At 48.0% G+C, this 22,851-nt stretch overlaps 1 protein-coding gene across 1 annotated transcript in view; it reads right to left on the minus strand.

Annotated features, from left to right (window-relative positions):
• Nucleotides 1-22,851, minus strand: part of SLC13A4 (solute carrier family 13 member 4) — a 43,670-nt gene that overhangs the window by 16,555 nt on the left and 4,264 nt on the right. Inside the window, exons 2-6 of the mRNA XM_040259949.1 lie at nt 19,938-20,066; nt 6,067-6,203; nt 3,731-3,903; nt 3,211-3,265; nt 702-741 (exon numbers count right to left, since the gene is read on the minus strand). Of these exons, the coding sequence (XP_040115883.1) occupies nt 702-741; nt 3,211-3,265; nt 3,731-3,903; nt 6,067-6,203; nt 19,938-20,066 (534 nt within the window). The remainder of the gene's footprint in view (nt 1-701; nt 742-3,210; nt 3,266-3,730; nt 3,904-6,066; nt 6,204-19,937; nt 20,067-22,851) is intronic.

The following is a 22,851-nucleotide window of genomic DNA, read 5'->3' on the forward strand; positions in this document are numbered from 1 at the left end:
AAATTTGGAAAAACATGGCTCTGTCCTTAGAGGAGAGCTTGGCTTTCTAGAACTCCATTAGCTCATGAAGAACCCTTCATTTTAACACAGAGAAAATGAAAAAGAAAATGCATACAACCAAGTCCATAGTTTGGACCGATCAAGGCCCATCCATTGGGACTGAGGTGAGAAGTGATGTAAGACCAGCCCTAGGGGAGGGGCAAGGCTGAGCAGTGTGTGGACAACTTTAAACTGTCCCCTTTGTAGTAGGATTTTTATAAATGAACCCCTCCTGAAAGGAGTCCTAAGGGTGAATCCATGGATGGCTGACTATTGGGTTTCTGTGAGGAAAGATTAGTTAGCCTGTCCCTTTGTGAAGCTAAGCCCAGAAACCAGGCCTGGGGTTCAGAATTGCCCGAAGCCTCATATGTCCAGGCTCAGGTGAACACTTCTCTGCCCTCACATCTGAGAAGGCCACCGGGCTCTCGACAAGCTGCCAGGCATCTCTGTCTCTGAGTTACCTTTTTTTTTGTATAATTTTTTTTTTTTTTTGGCTGCACCGTGCAGCTTGCAGGATCTCCATTCCCCAAGCAGGGATCAAACCTGCACCCCTTGCAGTGAAAAGGCAGCATCTTAACCACTGGACTGCCAGGGAAGGCCCCATGAGTTATCTTGAGGGTCTTTTAAGTATCTCAAAGCACAGAAGAAACCCAAGGCCATACCTTGTTCTGCATCAGGGAACTGAAGTCTACATTCGACGTGCTGGAAGAGAACAAAGAAGGTGGAAAAAATGGCAGTGGCCCAGAATGGCTGAGATGGGGATTCTCCCCACATCGGGGTTTGGTATAAAGGACCCTTACAGACTCGGGTGTTCTTGGCTACAAAGAAGACGAATCTCACCTTTGAGAGATGTGGTAAGGATTTGTGGGGACAAGGGCAGGGTGTTCCATTTGAAGGGAACCCGAGACTCCTAATAATAGCTAACATGGAGCTGAGCACTCAAGAATGGATTTCAATCCTCATGACCTTGTTAATCCTCACAGCAGATCTGTGGGGCAGGTACTGTTACCTACATTTGCAGGGTAGGAATCTAGGCAGAGGGAGGTTACTAGCTTCCCCGGGGGGCCTGGGTACTAAGTGATGGTGCCAGAGAGGAACATGTCTGCCTTCCTGGAGAGCCTGGGGCCCTGGACTGTGGTCTCACTGGCTGACCATCTAGAAGGAGAAACGTGAAATGCTTCTCTAAGGTGAACAGGAGCAGGGAGGGCCAGGGCCACATGTGGTGAAAGGCACAGGAGAGAGGGGCGAGCTCAGCAGCAGCTGCACCCCCCAGGGTGGGGGTCACCGCAGGTGCCAAGCCCCTCCCACCCCGGCCGCTCTCCAGCTCTGCCTTGAGAGAGCTGGAAGAGAGGAAGGTGGGGATGTAACACCAGCCCTGCTGACTTCCACTCAGCACTAAAGGCATGTTTCTGGCCTGTCTTAGCTCTGAGGACAGTGGGTCCTGTGAGCTCAGCCACTGGGAAAGCCAGTGAGGTGCTGGACACACAGGTAGGGCGTGGGGCCCTGCGGTCGTCACCCACCTCCAGGCTCTATCAGGAGTTGGTGGGGCTCAGAGGGAAGCGTTCATTGGAGGGAGTTGTCAGCCTGGGGGGAGTATTGTGATATTTCCCTGTCCTCCTTCCCAAATCAGGTGAGGAGGTTGGTGAGGAGCCCCTCCCACTGCCATCCTGCAGCTCTCATACCACCACCAACCCTGGCAACCCCCTCCCCAGACACCGCCCACCCCCACCCCACCAGTGCTGCTGAGAGAGTCCAGGGACACCCTGAGCTTTGGCTTTGGAGTTTGGGACGTGTGTTTTCGTCCGGAAAAGAACAAGGGCAAGAGGCCAGAGTGAGAAGGGAAAGGACCCCTGCACCAGAAGCAGCTAGTGCTTTCGGTGTCCAGTGGGGGCCGAGCAGTTCTCCAAGAGCCCCGGGTGCCTTCGGGCCCTGCGCAGAGGTGGCCTCCAGGGGACACTAAAGACGCTGAAGGGGAATGCCCGATGGAAAGAGCAGGGACCCGAGTCCCGGGCACTGGCCGCACTCTCCAACACCTCCAGCCAAGACCCGCTGTGACCCTGTATCTTTCCTGCTCCCTACAGCCTCTGTCCTGACCCTGGAGGAGTCAGGAGTAGCTGAGAGTGTTGGTGAGGGGCGGGGAAGGTAGAGGAAGAGAAAAAGCCAGCTGTCTCCCCCGCTCACGGTCACCTCTCATCCTGCAGACCTGGGCTGACGGGGGCTTGAGTGTGAGTGCGAGAGTGTGGGGAGGAGCTTCAAATGAGGGAGTGAAGTTTTGACACGAGCCTGGACTCGATGGCTGAATATCTGAAAATGAGATTGTTCTAATATCTGGAAGGAGCTGTGGGATTTGCCTGAGACATCATCAAGGGTGGGGAGGGAAGGCCAGGGCATTATGATTGGCAACAGTGGTGGGAGGAGGGGCCCCTCTGCATCTGTTTCTTCACATAGTGCTGGTCTCACTCACTGTGGGTTCCCCATTTTTTTATGAAAAGAGCAAATTGCACAACAGAGCTCTAGTACAAATCCAGCTTTTAAAATGTCCTATTCATCACAGTCTTCCTTGAAGACCATATACTGATATCAGATGTCCAGAAGAAATCAGCTGTTCATGAATCTGCCTCACATGAGTGTTTGAGACCAGATTTCTCCTTTTCTAAAAAACATTGTTTTCATCATCACATGGCTCTCTCACCAACTGTCCTGTTATCCCCTACATGCCACTTAAGTTTTCCTTGCTGTATGTAACAAGAACAAACCTAGTAAGACCATATCTAATACCTATAAAATACTTTGTGGTTTTCTAAGAGTCTCCAGCAATATCTAATATGCAAGACTTTCTTCATTGATAGATTTTTTAAATATCATTCTCCCAAGAGGGACATCGATTTAGACGAAATTCTACTTGGGAGATGTGTGTACAGTCTGTACGTCCCATCAGGTTGGGCGTAGTCTTTCCCCCTCTTCCCTCAGCCCTGCAGTACCCAGTTTTGAAGGGAGTTGCCCTCAGGATCTTGGGCAGAGAGGAAATCAGGGCGGGCGGGGGTGGTGGTGGTGGTGTGCCAAGCTGTGAGTGTGGCCCGCCCAGCTGAAAGGGCTGATCCCCAGGCACTTTCCTGACCTCTGGGATGGACCTGGCGGGGCTCTGTCTGGGAGGAGGGCAGTCATACTCACTCTTCATTGACGAAGATGAGTTCCAGGGGAGGTTGGCTGTTGTTTACATCGAGATCTACAGCCGCAAAGGAAAGCAGGAAGTGAGACATGGAGTCCGGACTTGACCCTGAAGGGCAGGGACTCCAGGCTGGGGCTGGACTAGGGGGACCCAAAGGCATGCAGGCTCCCGCTGGGCCTGGTGCCTGGCAACTCCCCTTCCCTCCGCTCTGAGGATGTCGTGAGACTCAGGGACACAGACAAAAGGCTGGGGTCCTGGGCTAATCCTTGAGCGTCTGGGGGCAGGGAGCAGCAGAGGCTGCTGGAAGCAGGGCAAGAAGGAACAGCTGGGAATGGGAGTCACAGGGAGCCTCTGGATGAGCAAGGCTGGAGGTGAGGGGATAAAGGGCAGGGGAGGGGGACATCAGAAGATGAGGGGAGGGAAGCAGGTGAGGGGGGGCGGTGGGAGCGGGTGCCGAGCTGCGCGGTGTCACTGGAGGAGGGGTGGAGGAGCAAGGGGGAGATGAACTCCAGCAAACTGTACTGATGGGCTCGGCTTCTTCGGCGCTGGAGTTGCCAGCCACGAGCTGCTCCTCCTCGGCACTGACCAGCTCCTGCAGCACGGCCTCCACGATAGGCATGACCATGGCGGTGGTGGACGTGTTGGAGAGCCACATGGACAGCAGCGTGGTGCAGCACATGAAGCAGAGCAGCAGCCTGGAAGGCAGGGAGGGGTCTGGGGCGGGGGAAGAGCCTCACAGCACGCCCACCTCCCCAGGGCCAACCTCTGACCTCACGGGGCTCCCTCAGGGCCTCCAACCAACCCAGCAGTGCTGGCGTTTATCCAGAATATCGGGGTTTCTGTCATACTTGGTACCCCCAGGGCTTGGCACAAGAGTAAACATTAAAGATGTAAAGATGTGTTGAATGAATGAAGCACACTTCATGGGCTAGTGTGGCCTTGGCATTCCACCCCCCCCCCCCCCACCACCAGAAAAAGCCCTTACTTAAGCAAAGAGTAGCTTTGGTCATAGGGTCACAGGGCATGGACTTAACTGATTCCTCATCTCTCTGTGCAGGGAGCTTGGTGACATTAGCCTGGTGATGATGTGTGTTTCTTTGTGTGGGTATAAAGGAATTCTTCTTTGGCCCTTGCAGCCAGCAAACGTCTGAATACCTTCACATTCCTTGCTTTGCAGCCACGTCACCATAGTTATTAGCGACTGAATAGAGATGAATGGAGGAAGCTCATGGTTCTGCCCACTACTTGTTCCACTACTAATACGTGGAAAGCTTAGCCCTCAAAGGCCCCAGTGTTGTTTCACTGTGTGCACTTTTTCAAGCTGGTATCTTAAAGAGTTGAGGCTTGGAGAAAGGCTAACAAAGATAACATTCAAGTTTTCCTTGACTTTGAAAACATGCACTGTGTGTACCGGTACAGTTCTCATGTCCATAGGAGAAGTCAACGTAAAGACGTCCCGTGTGGATCACCTTAGGTGGGATCACTGACTGTGCAGTAGATGAGGGGAGGGAAGCATGTAGATGAGGGGGCCAGCATGTCCTATGGATCGTGACTGGGTAGGTGCCAGAGCCCCAGTGGAGCCTCTGTGTAGGCTGATGGAGACAAGAGTTTGTCTGACTTGGAGCCTCACCAGCGAACAGAGGGCCCCACGAGGGTGGGAGGTGCGGTGAACAGAGATGAGTGGAAACACAATGGAATAAAAATTCTCGAAGATGGTATTCAGGGGTTTTAAAGAGCTGCAGAGTCCAAATATCATGTGGGGAAGTGCCAAGCTGTCCAGCAGGTCGGATGTGGGGTACAATATTAGGTTATTATTGAGTTTGGGGGTATTACTCAGCTTATTACTGAGTGAGGGGGTATTACTGAGAATTATGCTGTGAGTTAAAGCTGTGGTTAAGTGGGAGACAGGAACATCTTTTGAATTATAACCTGTATTCATCTAATGACTAATGTTGAAAACGAATACCATATTATTTATTTACGCTCTGTTGGATTCCCAAAGGAGCCAGGGAAAAAGGGTTGCAAGAAAGTTGTAAGCTAGAAGGAGGTGAGGACAGTATTCCAAAGGGAAGGGCAGGGTTATTATCCAGCAGAGTGGGAGTAAGTTCACACAACACCTTCAGTCCTGACCTCCTACACATTCCCAAGTGCCCCTCCTGACAGCGAAGAGAGGAGACAGCTGAGGGACTGCAGATCAGGTCAGACGCCACGTTCGACAGGCCTGTGGTCTGAACCAGTGACAACAAGAGCTGGGGTGGATGGCAGGAAACTGCCATGCCTCCTTAAATGACCAAGGAGACACCACTTCCTCGTCCAGCCTGTTACCTGATACACCGGGAAAAAGGTTGGGAAACAGTTTACGCTGGTCCATGTTGCTTTATTGAATGAGCCCCTTAGATGCTGTAACCTGCTGTACCAGGAGTCTCGGTTACTCGGGTTACTTAGATTGTGACAATAAGTAAGTAAGTAAGTGAAGTCGCTCAGTCGTGTCCGACTCTTTGCGACCCAATGGACTGTAGCCTACCAGGCTTCTCCGTCCATGGGATTCTCCAGGCAAGAATACTGGAGTGGGTTACCATTTCCTTCTCCAGGGGATCTTCCCGCCCTAGGGATTGAACCCGGGTCTCCCGCATTGGAGGCAGACGCTTTAACCTCTGAGCCATCGGGGAAGCCTGTGACAGTAAAGGACACTAACGTCTCCGTTCCATGGCCACAGTCCCTCTCCCTGGGTGGGGAGGATGGAGCCTCGCGGCCCTGGTGTCCTCCCATCCCTTTTGGTAGAAAACCGCAAGTGGACATCCCTCTGACTGTCCAGGGGGCCCACTGGGAGCTGGGGAGATGCACTAAGTGTGACTTACATGCCCGGCTTGGCTCCAGCCATCAGGACCATGCGCAGGGCGATGCGCTTGTGCAGGTTCCACTTCTCCACGGCCGCCGCCACGCAGATGACGCCCACCAGCAGCAGCGTGGTGTTCTTGAAGTACTCGCCCGCCACCTGCGGAGGCCAGGGTGGGTCACCCCTGCCCGACCCGGGGCCCAGCCCCCGTCCGACTAAACTCACTGTCAACTACAGGCTGGCAAGCAAGCCGCAGGGAGATGAGGTTTATTAAAACAGCTAGCTATGGTGTATGTTACATATGTGGGCTTCCCTGCTGGCTCAGTGGTAAAGAATCCACCTGCCAATGCAGGAGACTGGGGTTTGATCCCCAGGGTCGGGAAGAACCCCTGGAAGAGGAAATGACAGCCCACTTCAGCATTCTTGCCTGAAGAATTCCATGGACAGAGGAGCCTGGTGGGCTACAGTCTCTGGGTCATAGAAGAGTCAGATATGATTTAGAAGCTAAACAACAACGTTACATATATATATTCTTCCTTCGGCGGGTCTGTGCTGCTTTGCTGTTCAGTTGTCATGTCCAACGCTTTGCGACTCCATGGACCGCAGCACGCCAGGCCTCCCTGTCCTTCGCTATCTCCTGGAATTTGCTCAAGTTCATGTCCAGTGAGTCAGTGATGCTGTCTAACCAGCTCATCCGCTGCTGCCCTCTTCTCCTTTTGCCTTCAATCTCTCGCAGCATCAGGGGCTTTTCCAGTGAGTTGGCTTAGCACATTACAAAGATTATTTCATTTAATCCTGCCAATATCTCTATAGGGTAAATAGTCTTCTCCATTTTTTAAGAGATATAAAAAACACCCATTATGAATATGATTTCAAAAAATAAACATTAACAATTCTATCCTGTGAGTGAAGTGAAAGTCACTCAGTCGTGTCCGACTCTTTACGACCATATGGACTATACAGTCCATGGAATTCTCCAGGCCAGAATACAGCCTATCCCTTCTCCAGGGGATCTTCCCGACCCAGGGATCGAACCCAGGTCTCCCTCATTGCAGGTTGATTCTTTGCCAGCTGATCCACAAGGGAAGCCCAAGAATACTGGAGTGAGTAGCCTATCCCTTCTCCAGCAGATCTTCCTGACCCAGGAATTGAACCGGGGTCTCCTGCAATGCAGGCGGATTCTTTACCAACTGAGTTATGTCCTTAAAAATTATGAAAAAAACCCTGGGTCTGTCCACTAATCTTATTTTCTTTAGTTTTTATAAAACTATATTCATTTTCTTATTAGAAAAACACCTGTTCACTATGGAAAACTTTATTTATTTAATTTAATTTAATTTTATTTTATTTTATTTTTTATTTTTTCCACTTTACAATTCTGTATTGGTTTTGGTAAAATATAGAAAACTTAAATATAAAATTACCCTCAATCTTACTACTGTTAATACTGTGGTATATTTTCTTCAATTTTTAATGTCTATATAGATACATAATTGGATTTATATAGTATGTGCTGGCTTTTATCCTCTGTTTTTTCATTTGACATTGTACTTTGATCATTTTCTTTTGAGACTTAAATTTACTGGAAAAATCCATGCTCCTGGCAGCATGAAGTACTATAGAATTTACTTAGCCATTTTCCTTTTGTTGAATATTTAAGTTGATTTCTTTTCTTTCTTTCTTTGCTACAATGGAACAGAGAATAATTTACTGCTTAAATCACTGAGCTTATATGAATGTGATTATTTCCTTAAGATAGAGTTCTTGAAGGTGTCTTTATAACTTGCCAAATAATTACGAAGTTCCAAAGGGTCCCAAAATGATAACAGTGCAAGGAATGTCCTACACTGTATCCATTTTTGTTTGTTTCTGAACCATTTGAAGGTTACATACATTTTTGGCCCTAAGTATTTCAGTGTTTATTTCCTAAGATTAGGGGTTTTCTCTCAAACAACCATAGTACCAGTTGCAGCTTCTCCTTGCATTTTAATAATGAGAAAATTGAGACTGAGTCCTGTTCAAAGATGTTTCCTATGTTTGGGGTCCAGGACCATCTCTTCATTGATCCCCTCCCTTGGAATATTCTCTTCTTATCTCCGCTTTGATGAGACTTCAAAGCCAGTTCAGGCCTGGTGCCCCCCAGAAAACCTTCTGTGTGCCTCTAGCCTCTGGCTCCAGAACACTCCTTGTGGGTCCTATTAACTCCACACGCATCACAGAGCACCCAGGGAAATGCTCAAATCGTTGCTTCATGCTTGCACTGTTTATTTATCTTTTTATGTGTACCTCGCTTGTCTCTTTGGAGAAGGCAATGGCACCCCACTCCAGTCCTCTTGCCTGGAAAATCCCATGGATGGAGGAGCCTGGTGGGCTGCAGTCCATGGGGTCGCTAAGAGTCGGACACGACTGAGCGAATTCACTTTCACTTTTCATTTTCATGCATTGGAGAAGGAAATGACAACCCACTCCAGTGTTCTTGCCTGGAGAATCCTAGGGATGGGGGAGCCTGGTGGGCTGCTGTCTATGGGGTCACACAGAGTCGGACACGACTGAAGTGACTTAGCAGCAGCAGTCAGTTAATTCTCTTAACTGAATTCTAGGCTGCAAAAGGCCAAAGAACATGTTTCTATATCTCTTAACACCTAATAGGATAAATTGCAAAAGTAGACACTCAGTAAATACTGAGTCACATACAAGAGAGTTGTTCCCAACAATGGGACTATGATATAAACCGAAAGGAAAAGAAAAGTTCCAGAAAACTTCCAGAAAAGTTCCAGAAAAGTTCCAGTAAACTTCCAGAAAAGTTTAACTCCTAACTTAGAAACCCTCTTAAAGTGAGAAAACAATAACACTTCTGACTGCAAGAAAAATCAAAACTGAACAGGAAAGGAAATGCAAATATAGTCAACTCTGTGATGTTTGAAGTAGATGGAATTTACATAACCACAGTGTTGAAATTTGATTATTGAATTATATGCTTGTACTGAGAGATGGAGGAGAATTGGGTGATGTAAGAGTACAAAATCCTCATTGACTATAATCAGAAGACAACTGATAATGTGTAAAAGTTATAACAGTTAATATGTGTGTGTTAAGTCGCTTCAGTCGTGTCCAACTCTTTGCGATCCTGTGGACTGTAGCCCACCAGGTTTCTCTGTCCATGGGATTCTTTGGGCAAGAATACTGGAATGGGTTGCCATGCCTTCCTCCAGGGGATCTTCCCGACCCAGGGATCGAATCCACTTCTTTTATGTCTCCTGCTTTGGCAGGCAGGTTCTTTACCAGTAGCGCCACCTGGGAAGCTACAATTAAAATAGGAAAGTCATATAGGACTGCGGCACTTAATACCAGAAGAAGCAGTTAGGAAAGTTAAGTTTTTGGCTCTGGGTTGGGGGAGGTCTGTGGAAGAGACAGCTATTTTTTTTTATTATGATCTTTTTCAATATTATTTGATTTTTTAACCCTGCTAGGAGCACTTTGGTATGATAAGAGCTGCGCCAGAAGGCAGCCTGCTCCATTTCCCTCTTCTCTCTTGTTCCCCCACGGAGATTTCCTTGTGTCTGACTGATGAGTTCTGTGCTGCAGAAGGACCATCTTTCCTCTCTGACCATTTGCTGGAAGAAAAGCCCTGTGCTTCTGGTTAACCAGCCCTCGTGGACACTGTCACAGATTCTCCCGGAGGACAGAGAAGCTCTGCTGGGCTTGTGACTCGGGAGGAGAGTGCCCTCTGGGAGGGACCGGGAGGGCTTGGACCCTGACGGTGGGTGGAGGTGCTGCCCCCTCGCGGGAGGTGGAAGCACTGCTGGGAAGGCCAGGGGGTGCTGAACTGGACCTTCCTCACTGCCCGCTCGTGGTCCCAGGCAGCTGAGAGGCAGCTTGATGGTGGAATCAGTGTTTCCCTTTCCTCTGTTGATCAAGGAGGGAGACCTGCGGAAGGTCTGAGACACCACTAGACCTGGGCGACGGTCCCCCACTGGCCCCATGACTCATGGCCCTCTGTGAAGCTTCTAAAGACTCAGTGCTACCAGGGTTACTTTCCCAGAGGACCGACTGACAGACAGCCTTTCGATTTTCTGCCTCTTTGGCACAAATCCTAATAGAACTCCAGTTTGTGATGGCCTTTCAGGAGGCTCAGAGTCTGCACAATTGGTGGGGCTACTTTCTCTGGGTTCCTCTCAAAGGGAAGGAGAAAGGAACCAACCTGTGTAGAGTGCCTTCTGCATACCAGGAATGTTGTATTTTGCATTCACTTTCTCATTTAAGGTGAGGAAACAGACCCAAAGAGGTTAGGGAAGAGGTTCCAGGGTCCCCGATGTGAGGGGTGGATCGAGATGTCAATCCAGGTCTCTCTGAATCTAAAGCTACCATGCGACATGCCATTCATGGCAGCCAACTGGAAACCACTCATCTAATTCAACCCCAGGGGAAATTCTTGGTCCCCCAGACAGCATGGGCCAGCTCACATTCCTTATCTTTATACACAATCACAGTCCTGACGCTGGCCCCAAATACCTGGGCCTGGTCCAATGGCAGCCCCAGGCTCAGCTTTAGCGGGATAGTTGTTAGTTGTTTAGAAAACAACTGTGCTGTTTTCTCATGTGGTGTTCAGTGGGCTCAGGTTTGTTCAGACATCCCCCTCCCCACTGTGAGTGATGCCACGTGCTTGGTGATTTAGCCTGGGTGTGGTCTGTGATCATGAGATAGTGCGTCAAGTGGGGAAGAGCGAGGGCTCTGGAGTCAGCCAGGACTTGGCTGTGTGACCCTGGGCAAGTTATTCAACCTCTCTGGGCTTCATTTCTCTTATCTAAAAAAATAAATGAGGACTCTATGACTCCCAGTCTTTTGTAAAGCTGTTGTGAAGATGAAATGACACGTGCAAACCAGCTAGCCTGGCCTGCCACCTTGACAGCTGGGGTTCCTGGTGGTTCTCCTGTTACTCGCTGGTCCCACAGTCCAGGTCTGTGGAACTGGCACACAGAGAAGGCTGAGGCACAATAAATAAAACCCTGTCTGGTGGTGGCGTCGGTTAGTTTTCTAGCCCGCTGATTTTTCTTTTACAATAAAACCTTGGTTATTCAGAACCCCTCTGGGAGTTCCAGGATTCTTAAAGATTAATCATTTTCTAAAATGTGTTGCATCCTCACATTTGCCATGAGCCTTCCTTTCCCCACTATCTAATTTCCAAGACTAATATTCTGTGAGTTGGGAAACTAGTTGGGAAACGGAAATTGTCAGAACTATTTGCAAAGAAAAATTAGATTCTAAGATGAGAGCTCCTCCCATGGCTAGAGTGCATGGATTCTGTGACATTTATGTTGGCAGTGTTACTGCCTTACTGCTTTTCTGCTCTGTGGTTTTTCTCGGTATGCCAAAACCCTGGGCTTGGAGAGCAGAGGTATTTCCGGACAGTGTTTAAGAAGAGATGGGCTCAAAGAGATGGCTTTGAAAAGGTGGAGCAGAGGATAGCAAGCTCAGGCTCTGGAGTTAAGATGACCTGGGTTCAAATGCCTGCACCCACAGATGGTCTGGGACCAAACATTGAACCCAGATACCCTCGTCACTCTGTGTAGTAATACACAACACTTTGAATCCATCATATGTGTGCCTTAAGTAAAATGAGGCAGGACAGGCCTGGCATATAGGAAGTCCTCAGAAAAGGCCCATTATTATTGTTAAATGAAGTGAAAAGATGAAATGCTTCAAGATGGGATTCAGGGTCAGGAATCAGGTATGCCAGCATGACCATGTAGAGGAAGAAATGAAATAAGAAGGAGCAAGGTGGATTTCAAAGAAAAAGGTTCTTCCAAACTTTCTTAAGTGAAGGGTGAGGACATCTCTAGAGTTTTCTAACCCAGCCTGGACTGAGAGGCACAAAGACCTAAGTGGTGGGCAATGCAGTCTATTAATGAACTAGTTCATTGTTAGTGAATTGCAGGTGACATCTCTTAGTGATGAGCTTTTAAAAACATCACTCTCTTTGGTCTTGGGATTATTTATTGCTCTCTATGTCAGGTTTTAATTGTTTTTAGAAAGTTGTTGCTGTTGTTTTTTAATAGGAAGAGGGCAGTTGTGGCTTTAATCATAGAAGTCTGAGGAGAATAGAAATCTGGATGTTGATCTTGGTTCGGTGCTTTTCTCACTAAGAACATCATCAAGGGCATCATCAGGAAGAAAGACAGAGATGCACCAACCAATCATTCGTGAAGATGAGCTAGGCACTCTTATGGGCACTTTCTCACTCAGAAAGCTTTTAACATCCTCACAACTCCCCATGAGGCAGGTACTTCTATTGTTCTGATTTTCCAGGTGAGTAAAATGGTTACAGTTTAGAGAGGTTACAGGGAAAGAAAAGAATGTTGCCCATTCCAGTTCTATAAGGATCAAGCCCTTAGCTCCTGCAGTCATGCACCCTGAGGGGAATGCAGGATGGAGAAAAACAGGAAGCCTCTGTACTTTGGGTATTGGCCCTAAATAGTTAAGATGCGTATCTAAGGAATCATTTCAATGGCTCCAGATTCTTATATCTTCTCATAAATAGAAAAGCACTAAAATCATTAACTGGAGATGTCTGTTGTGATTAGCAGTAGTCTTCTGATGTTTGACTACATGGTTTTGTTTTGTTTTTTTCCAGAAAAATAAATTCATATATTTCCTGGCTCCTGCCTCAGCTCTTTGGAGCAGTTCCTCAGTAACCCAGGCTGTCTCCCAGGCCATAGTCCTCAGTAAGGTACCCAAATAAAACTTAACTTGCAACTTTTATTTCAGCCAACACACAATTTGCTCAAGACTAGGTAGTGACAACACTGGATTCAAACTCAGATCTTCCTTGCTCCCATCTTGGACCCTGACCCTACCATGCTGCCACTGTCCCTGCTTATGGTGGTGACAGCCAGAGGCTGGCCAGATGTGTGGATCTGACTGTGTCCTGACATGGGCACAGGTGGCATTGCACGGGTACTGTCAGCAATGCGGCCACTCAGCACCCTGCTGTTGGCTGCACACACCCAGGCTCTCCTTGCAGGTCGGCTGGGGGTGAGCCTTGTCACGTATCAGGAAGGTGGCAGTCCCCCAGAAGATTGGTGGTGGTCGCTGGAGATGGGCCTATACTGAGGCTCTTTTGGTTCATCTGAACAATTTGCAGTGAGTCCAGGATGGGATCCTGGGCAGGTCCCCCTCAGCACTGAGCTAAGCCCGTCAGAGCTGGAGACTTCATGGCATCATCCTAACCACCTCCCTGGCAAAGAAGCTATGTCCAGTGTAGCTGCCTCTCTGCCCTTCCCTGGGGGCAGGAATGCTGATTCTACTGGTTAAGTCTGTGCAAGCTCAGACACCCTCCTAACCACCTGTCTGTATTCCCTGAGGACAGAGGTGTGCAAACTACTCGCTGCCCCTGAAACCTCCGGGGCTGCTGTGGGAACGGGGTGGCCACAAGCTGTTGCAGTGGGCCCAGGCAGCCAGGGCTCTGAGTCCTCATGACCAATCAGAGTAGGACTTCCTTTTCCATCAGTTTCATATATTGATTCTCCTAAGATTTAGTTTCTAAAAAAGGTTTCATTGCTTAAAAAAACATGCTTTGCAAACCTTACCCTGCTGCTGCTGCTGCTACTGCTAAGTTGCTTCAGTCGTGTCCGACTCTGTGCGACCCCATAGATGGCAGCCCACCTGGCTCCCCCGTCCCTGGGATTCTCCAGGCAAGAATACTGGAGTGAGTTGCCATTTCCTTCTCCAATGCATGAAAGTGAAAAGTGAAAGTGAAGGTGCCCAGTTGTGTCTGACTCTTCGCGATCCCATGGACTGCAGCCCACCAGGCTCCTCTGCCCATGGGATTTTCCAGGCAAGAGTACTGGAGTGGGTTGCCATTGCCTTCTCCGAAACCCTACCCTAGAGAAGGCTAAAGCAGAGAGACCCAGATGGATGCTGACCTGGCCGGAAGTCAGCCCAACTCCTGCAGAGCTTAGAAGTACTGACTTATCAGGTGCCCCCAGTTTCTGCTGTTGCTGTGGAAACACTGGCTTGGCCTCAAAGGGATGCAAGATCTGTAGGTTCCTGGGTTTTGGGCCCCCCTTGTGGCCTGGGCATGGGCTCAGCTCTGGGCTGTGTCTAGATGGCGATGGGTGAAGGGCAGCCTGGGTTCAGGCAGGAGGCTGGGCACAGATGCTCACTTTATCCTCATGGGCTTGTATATGTTGGGGGGAGGGAATAGGGTGGGAGGTCAAGGGGGCGGGGTGTCAGCCTCTATAGTAAGCAGAGGCCAGAAAGGCAGAGTAGAGAGTGGCATATGAAATGCCCCAAGATTTAAACAAACAGTCAGGGTCTGGGCACCAGTCAGGATTCGGTGAGTCAGAAAGATCAGAAGCCAATAGGGAAGCAGATTTCAGGATATCAGACTCTAGCATCACTTGGCTGTAGAGGCTGTTTTGTTTTTACAGCTGGAGCTGCCTTGCCTCTTCTCTGGCCCTGGCAGGAGCTAGAATCTAAATGGGAGTTGCTAGAGGCCTGCAGTGTAGGCCACTGAGACAGCAGAGGGCGCGTGCGGGTGCGCGTGCGTGTGCATGTGTGTGTGTGTGTGCACATGTGTTTGGTGGGTAGATAGAGAGCAGGTGTAATCACTACCAGAAATAGTTCCTGACCCTGGGCACCCCTGAGACTCTTTCCAAGCCTCAGTATTCAAACTATGCCATTTAGTTCCCCAGAGCACCCCTGGGCCCCCATCTCTATGCCATTCTCCTATAAACAGTGACTCTCAGCTCACCTGATTGACACAGGTACTGTTCCCAGCTACAGTAATAGAAGGGCTTAGAGGACTTTCAAGGCAGATATGATGATAGTAACGAGAGTCACAATGCAAGCAAAGCAAACAAAAACATGCCTAAAAACAAATCTGAAATACAGAACTGAGCTCTGGGCACCAGCAAAGGGGAGCAGTGGCTGGGTGCTTATAAGCTTGAGAGAATCCTAAAGTCAGAGGGCCCTTAGAGGCCAGGCCCTCCCCCAAGGAATGGAGTCTACCTCTAATGTCCCTGATTCAGTCATGCAGCTTGTGCCTCTAGGGACAGAAACAACAGGACCACATGGGGTCCCCACTTCAGAGTCTTCCCTCCCAAAGAGGGGAATCTCCCTTATGGTGCTTTGCCTCTGGTTCTGGTTTGGCCCCTCTGAGCTTGGTGTGTTGAGCTGCACAAGCCAGAAATCATGCCCTTCTCGAGGCCTCTCTTCCTTTCTCATGTGACTCAGCTAGATTTTAGACATCTCGGGTACCCACTTCTGAATGAGCAACTTATCCAGAATTTACTGCCCTGAACAGCGAACATAATAGTCACTTATAGAGGATTAAAAGATAGGCTCCTCTGACCACAGGATCTCCCAGGCAGGAATACTGAAGTGGGTTGCCATTTCCCTCCTCCATGGTTTTCCTGACCCAGGGATCAAACCAGGGTCTCCTGCACTGCAAGCGGATTCTTTACTGACTGTGCCACCAGGGAAGCCCGTTAAGAGACACAGTGCATGTAAAGGGCCTCTGCATTTTGGCAGCCACCTTGGATGGAAAGCTTACACTGAGGCTGTACTCAGCTGAAAGCCAAGGGTCTTTTTCACACAAACTGCTGACACTCATCCTTATTAAACTTCATTTTGCCCGTCCCAGTCCATTGCCTCTTCCTGGCAGCATTGATTCTGTCACTGTACATTAGCTGGTCCATCCAGCTTTGCGTCATCTGCAATCCCAGTAATATGCCTTTCATATTTTCATTAGTGTTCTCTCTCCAGCACGATGCCAACATGTTATGTAAGATCCTTTAGGTTCAGCTATTCAGCCAATACTCAAGCTACTCAACTGTGCTATTATCCAGCCCACATGGGCTCCTCTGACTGAGAAATTTTTATCCTTGGAAATACTGAAGGCTCCAAAGAAAAAGTTAATTTATGTTCAGCAACTTCTGTTTAAAAGACCAGGGAAATTGTAAAGCTTTATGGAAAGACCTCAATCAAAAAGCAGTCAGTATACATTTTGGGCACTTGATAGGGTAAATTTCACTTATCTAGAACATTCTCTCATGGGAAATTGTGTAAATCCTCTGCAATGCCAATAAAAGTGGCATACTGCATACAGTCTTCTGTGTTACTCCATGTGGTTTATATTTTCTCTCTACTAGAATAGAAACTTCTCAAGGTCAGGAGCCATTTCTGTCTCTTTTCAGCACCTGAGTTCAGCTGAGAGAGGACAATCTAAGCTTTGCACAGTGACCTCTTAACCTGCAGACTGACAATCCATCACTGTAAAATTTAGCCACTTATATGCACACATCCAGCCCCAGTGGGAAACCCAAAGCATTAGCTATGAGATTCAAGAGGGCAAAAATAGATTTCGTTTTCATTTTTTGTCACCTGCAAGGTATCTGTAACATCCCACAGTGCACACAGTAAGTACAGCACTCAGAAAAAATATTTTTCTGAATGTTGACTGAATAACCCAAGAGACAGAAGCCACAGATTCAGGGTCACACTGATCCTATTCACTCGCCTTCCTTCACATGGAGAGTGCACTACTGACACACACCATCAGGAACACTGCAGTGGAGAAACATTAACTTAGGTGGCGTGAGAGTGGACTGGATGAAAAAGACATCGCAAATCCTAGAAGGGCTGAAGCTGGGTGGAGAGAGGACATAGAAGGTGGGCAGCTGGGTGGAGAGACGATATGTCTACGGCAAGGTTTCAATCTGATGTTCTCCTGTACCATTTAAGGGACAGATGAACCCATTTGCAGGCAGGAATAGAGACACATGAAGAGAATGGACATTTGGACACAGTGAGGGAAGAGAGTATAGCATTAACATATATACACTGCCATGCGTAAAGGAGATAGCCAGTGGGAAGCTACTGCAAACCGCAGGGAACTCGGCGCGGTGCCCCGTGACGACCTAGGGGGTGGGAGGGAGGTTCAAGGGGGAGGAGATTATATATAAATATATATATATATGTTGTTATTTGCATCCATTGCTGTTGTTGTACAGCAGAAACTAACTCAACATTGTAAAGCAATTATACTCCAACTAAAAAAAATCAAAGGACAAAGATATCAGAGCGGTCCCAAAGGAAGGGACCAACACATTTAGTGTTGGAAAGGTTTTGGAAAGGCTTCATCCAACAGGGTAACTGCCTAGGATTTTAAAAGCTTAAAGGATTGGAGAGAACTTTCCGAGGTGGAAGAGTGGCCTGAGTCCTGGCAAGGGGCTGGGAAAGCACAGGTGGGTTTAGGGAATGACAAATGGATGTTGTATCTGAAGAGGGGGGTTCCTGTAGACCCCCACCTCATTTTTCCCAGAAAGCTAAAGCACATGCTGGTATAGGAGATAAGTCAACGGCTGAGGAATAGATATGTTCTCTGTCTGCAAAGTCAACAGGCTCACACAGGGTTATCACCCATGTCCTCTACCCAATTGGCATTTCCTTTAATCTGAGTTTAAAAGGCTAGCTAAACAGATTATATTTGGTCTAAACTACACCCTGGAGCCCAGCTGTTAAATATCATCACCAACCAAAGCCACTTTATCAGGCCAATGGGGTAGAATTTTTCACCTCAAATGATAAAATTGGCTCCCTGGATCTTCCAGTGTTTTCCATCTCTAGCTCCAGCAATAACAATACCTAATCTCTCTCCAGACAGTCTTCTTTTTCTCCTTACAAAGTGCCATTGCCTTTGAAAACAACTGCCTCCCTAGACTCCTTATGGGTTGAGCCTTCCTACCAGTGCGGTGGGCAGACCCTAGGATGAATTGTTGCCTAGCAACATCCCTAGTGTGTGGAGGAGCTGATTGGCCCACCAGTCTGTAGGATCCTGCTGCAGGAAGCCCTTGGAGAAATAAAGACATCATCTGCTTTAAGGTTGAAGCATGCTGTTGGCTTTTGGGCTGCCTGTAGTGAAATACAAAGATATTAGTTTTTAAATGAATAGTTAGCTCACTTTTAAAATGTTACTTAAGTTTCAATTGTTTCTGTAACTTTTTTTCTCTGCTCTCTACTTTCACCTTCCGACTCATTGGCTTTTTTTTTTGATTCATTGGCTTTTGCTGTCACAATTTTGAAGAGAAACCTGTCAGACAAGTTCATACTTTTCTCTTAAGAAAAGTAATATTGATACTTGTTCTTTTAGGCATGCATACAGACCTGAACTACCTCCTCTCTTTCCACAAAGGAAGGGGGACAATTGGAGAGACTGGCTAGTGCTTCAGGTCCCAGGCGAGTTTTATGTGGGTCCCAGGATACTGGTGTTAGACCCATTTCAGGAATCAAAGCACTGCTGAGCGTTTGGGGGATCGTATCCTTTTTGGAGAGTCTGAAGCTGTTACAACTACTAAATGCCAACAACCAACAAACTAATGTACTAACCACCCCTAAACCAAAATGTTGCAAACCAAAAAAAGCCAAACAAAAACTGGCCAGTCGAGTCCATTCCGTAGAAGGACATGTTAGTTTGTAGTCAGGTACAGCAATTAGTTGCTCTGTTGTGTCTGACTCTTCATGACCCCATGTACTGTACCCCACCAGGCTCTTCTGTCCATGGAATTTTTTAGGCAAGGATACTGGAGTGGGTTGCCATTTCCTTCTCCAGGGGATCTTCCTGACCCAGGGATTGAACCCAGGTCTCCTACAGGATGTGACTAACTGCAATTAGAGGGAGCCTAATTTTATCTTTGGACTTTCACAAAAAGTTGTTATCCATGGTTAAGGCATCCTATGGACCCAGGTTTATTATTCCTTCCTCATATCACACGAGTGAAGAGTTATAGAATTCTTAGTAGTGACTCACCATGAAGCTATGTAATACTTAATGGGGTATTTTTCTGATGGTACAGTAAGCAAGTACATAGACTGAAATCTAATAGGTATGAGTTTGAATCCAATTCTGCTGTTTCCTATGTGATCTTAACTCTGAACATCTTTTCTCATTCTGTAGAATGGAAATAGTAATGTCTAGCTGGTAGAGCTCTTGGGAGTATTAACTAATACAGTACTTCTGGGGTTGTGCCTGAGTCTTAGCAGGCATTCAAACAATAGGTCCCTTTCCTCTTTTCTTCTGAGCCTCTGTCCTTAACTAACCTCTACATTCAGTCTTCTTCAGAAACCCTAAGCAGGGACCAGGTGCTATAACGAGATAGTCCAAATGGAACCAGGTGTTAATGAATGAGGACCGTTCTTCATCTTGCTCTTGGTGTCTGGCTGTGATATTCTTCTTTCCTATTTGTGGGAGGCTTAACTGTTTGCCTTCAAATTTGGCACCACTCTGGGCTTCCTGTTGACAATCTCTGTCAGAATGCCAGAGAGAGTGAACAGAGGGCAGAGTCTAGGTAGACAGCAGTCAAGGAAAGAATATGCAGTAATCCTGAGTTGGGGAAGAAAGGGGAGACATGTTTTTTAGAGGAAGTGAATGAAGAAATTGTCAGGCTTCAGGGAAACACGGTAAGTTTCTCTGTCGGCAAGCATTTATTGAGCCCCTGCTCCACAGAGGCTCAACTTTATCATGAGATTCCAAAGACCCGAGACCTGATTCCTCTTTTGAGTGTTTAGAGTCTAAAGGGACAATCGAAAGACAGAGAAAGGAATAGGGAGCAATCTGGTTGAATGTGCCAATCACATGGTTCCTAAAGGCTTTCAGGTTGAAGGAGCATTTGGATCCAAAAGGCTTCCTGAAAGTGGCAGTTCGAGGGAGATGCAGGTCATGGGTTGAAGGAAAGGAGCACGGGGTCCAGAAGAGCAGGTGCAAAGGCTTAGTGCTAATGGGTTGGTCCAGAGGGTGAAAGAAGCCCCTCCTCAATGCTCTGTGAGTCTCCCTTCACCTCCAGCCCTCTCTCACTGGCCTGGCAGGGACCAGGCAGGGGCCACCAGTGGTCTAACCTCGCTGGATCGCAGGACTCCGAAGAACGGGTAGAGGAAGGCAGGTACCAGGGCTGCAGCTCCAAGAGGCACTGCCTCGGACACCCAGTACACGGCGGTCACGATCAACACATAAGCACACGAGGCCTCCTGGAAGGGGAAGAAAATGGGTGGTTAGAGACAGTGTTGCCACCGAGAATCCAAAAGAGAGCCGGGGCAGAGGCAGCGGTCACACAGACGTCAACGCGGGCGCTGGCACACAGCCCTGCGGGTGGGTGCAAAGCTGGACTTCGCAGAGGATTTTGCTGGACTGTTGTTGTTTAGTCACTAAGTCATGCCTGATTCTTTGTGACCCCATGGACTGTAGCCCACCAGCCCCCTCTGTCCATGAGATTTCCCAGGCAAGAATACTGGAGTGGGTTCCCATTTTTTCCTCCAGAGGATCTTTCCGACTCAGGGATCAAACCCGCATCTCCTGCACCGTCAGGTGGATTCTTTACCAATGAGCCACCAGGGAAGCAGTTTGGTGGGCATATGCCATCATATTATGGTGGGTGAAGGTATGGCTGCTCCTTGGGGAGACTGATGTCTGGCACGTGATTTGCATGGGTTTGCGACAGGGAGGCCACTGAACAGTCATACTATCACGGCTCTATTGGTCCCTGAAACTGAGCAGGGTAGGGACAGAAATTAACTGCAGTGTCCAGATCCAAGGTCGTATATCATAAAGGTATATCGTATATCATAAAGGAGTTCATACGGAATATTTTGGTGTCAAGTTGATCAGATGCTAGAAGTTCTTGGGGTGGCTGAACGCAGAGATTGATTTGTGTAACTGGTTCACATGTGAATTCTGAAACTGGGCCATTTGAAGCTGGATCACTCCTCGCTGGGGGTGAGGGTGGGGCTGGGAACTGTCCTGTGCCTTGTAAACAATAAGCAGCATCCTTGGCCTCCGCCCACTAGATGTCAGCAGCACCTCCCCAGTTGTGATAACCAAAAATGTGTGTGTGTGCTCAATAGCACACCAGGCTCCTATGTCCACGGGATTTCCCAGGCAAGAATACTGCAGTGGGTTGCCATGCCCTCCTCCAGGAGATCCTCCTGACCCAGGATTGAACCTGCGTCTCCTGCATTGCAGGTGGATTCTTTACTGCTGAGCCACCAGGGAAACCTAAAAATGTCTCTAGACATTCCAGATGTCCCTTGGCAGTGGGAGAAGGGGGGAATTGTCCTTGTTGAGAACCAGTGCCCTAACCAGTATGGGATTTATTCTGCTTGACTGATACACATGGAAACATCCTCCTGACAAAGGGAATAAGACTGCTGTCTGCCTGGAAGGGAGTGCCTGGAAATTTACCAGGGTTTTTCCCGGCCCACCCGCTTTGTTATTTGAACAGCCTTGGGGTGCACAGAATAATCATAATAATAATAATAAAGTATAGTATTCTTATAAAAAAAATTAGAGCTCCAGTGAGGCTGGTTGCCAATAATGGTGCTGATTAATGGTGGTGGGAAAGGTTTCTGTCTAAAGGCCTTAACCATGGACTCTGGAGGGCCCTGAGTAGAAGATCCAAGCTGGCTGTGGATTCCTCTGTTTATACCTAGTTCTAAACCATCTGGGCTCAGGTCTGACCTCCCCTGAGGCTGGCTGGTGATCAAGGAACCTGATAAACCTTGTTCTGTTTATCTCTCCCTTGGGTTCAGAACAAGTGTCCTCAGACTCTTACACAAAAGTTACAAAAGGTCGCTGTGATCAGTGAGGGGCGTCAGGGGAGATTAATCCAGCCTGGCTGGATGGGACCTTGCTCCCTCCTGATATGCATGGATTAGAGGGCTGGGGTTTGAGAAATGGGAACTGGGCCCAGCAATTGTTGACTGGGGCTCCCACTGAGGTTTCCTCTGGGGCCAGAAGATCAGAGAGAAGTTAAAACTTTTGGAAGTGCTGATAAGACAACAGAACTAATACTGGCGGGGGTGGGGGAAGAAAAGGCTCCCTTTGAAAAAGAATGTAACTTAGAGACATGCTCCCTTTATTGCAGAAATAAAAATACCTAAAGGGGTTCAAAGTTCTTCAGCCCACCTGAGCTCACTCATTCCCATTTCCTTTCTGGGAAAGAAACGGAATGGCAAGTGTTGATTCTAGTTGATGAAAAGGAGATAGAATGTCTTTCTCTCTCTGAGAAGCCCTTATTCCTTCTGAAGAAACTTCAGTTCTTATGGCTTCGTTATTACAGGTCCAGGAATGAAGCAGGGGTTGGGGTGGGGAGTGGGCGCAGAGAGAGAGCATGCCAGAGTGCCATTTCCTTCTACCATGCACCATTTTGGTTTGAATTAGGATAATTTAGATACTGCTACTGCTACTGCTAAGTTGCTTCAGTCGTGTCCGACTCTGTGCGACCCCATAGATGGCAGCCCACCAGGCTCCCCCGTCCCTGGGATTCTCCAGGCAAGAACACTGGAGTGGGTTGCCATTTCCTTCTTCAAAGCAGGAAAGTGAAAAGTGAAAGTGAAGTCACTCAGTCATGTCCGACTCTTCTCGATCCCATGGACTGCAGCCTACCAGGCTTCTCCATCCATGGGATTTTCCAGGCAAGAGTACTGGAGTGGGGTGCCATTGCCTTCTTCAGAATTTAGATAAGCCAAGGTAAACTTTTTGATTGTAACTACAGTTAGGAATTAGAACAGGTTACTGGAGGAAGTGACCAAGCCACCTTCATTCAGCAGTATTAAGAACAGGATAAACTGCCATCTTTTTTTTTTTTAAGCTGTGTCACATGGCACGTGGGATCTTACTTCCCCAACCAGAGATTAAACATGTGCCCCCCTGCATTGGAATCAAGGAGTCTTAATCACTGGACCATGAGGGAAGTTTCTCCTGCCATCAATTTTTAAAAATAGCTTTTTGTTTTTATTTTCTATGTATTTTTATATT

Source organism: Oryx dammah, unplaced genomic scaffold (assembly GCF_014754425.2).
Source record: "Oryx dammah isolate SB20612 unplaced genomic scaffold, SCBI_Odam_1.1 HiC_scaffold_18, whole genome shotgun sequence".
Lineage (NCBI taxonomy): Eukaryota > Metazoa > Chordata > Mammalia > Artiodactyla > Bovidae > Oryx > Oryx dammah.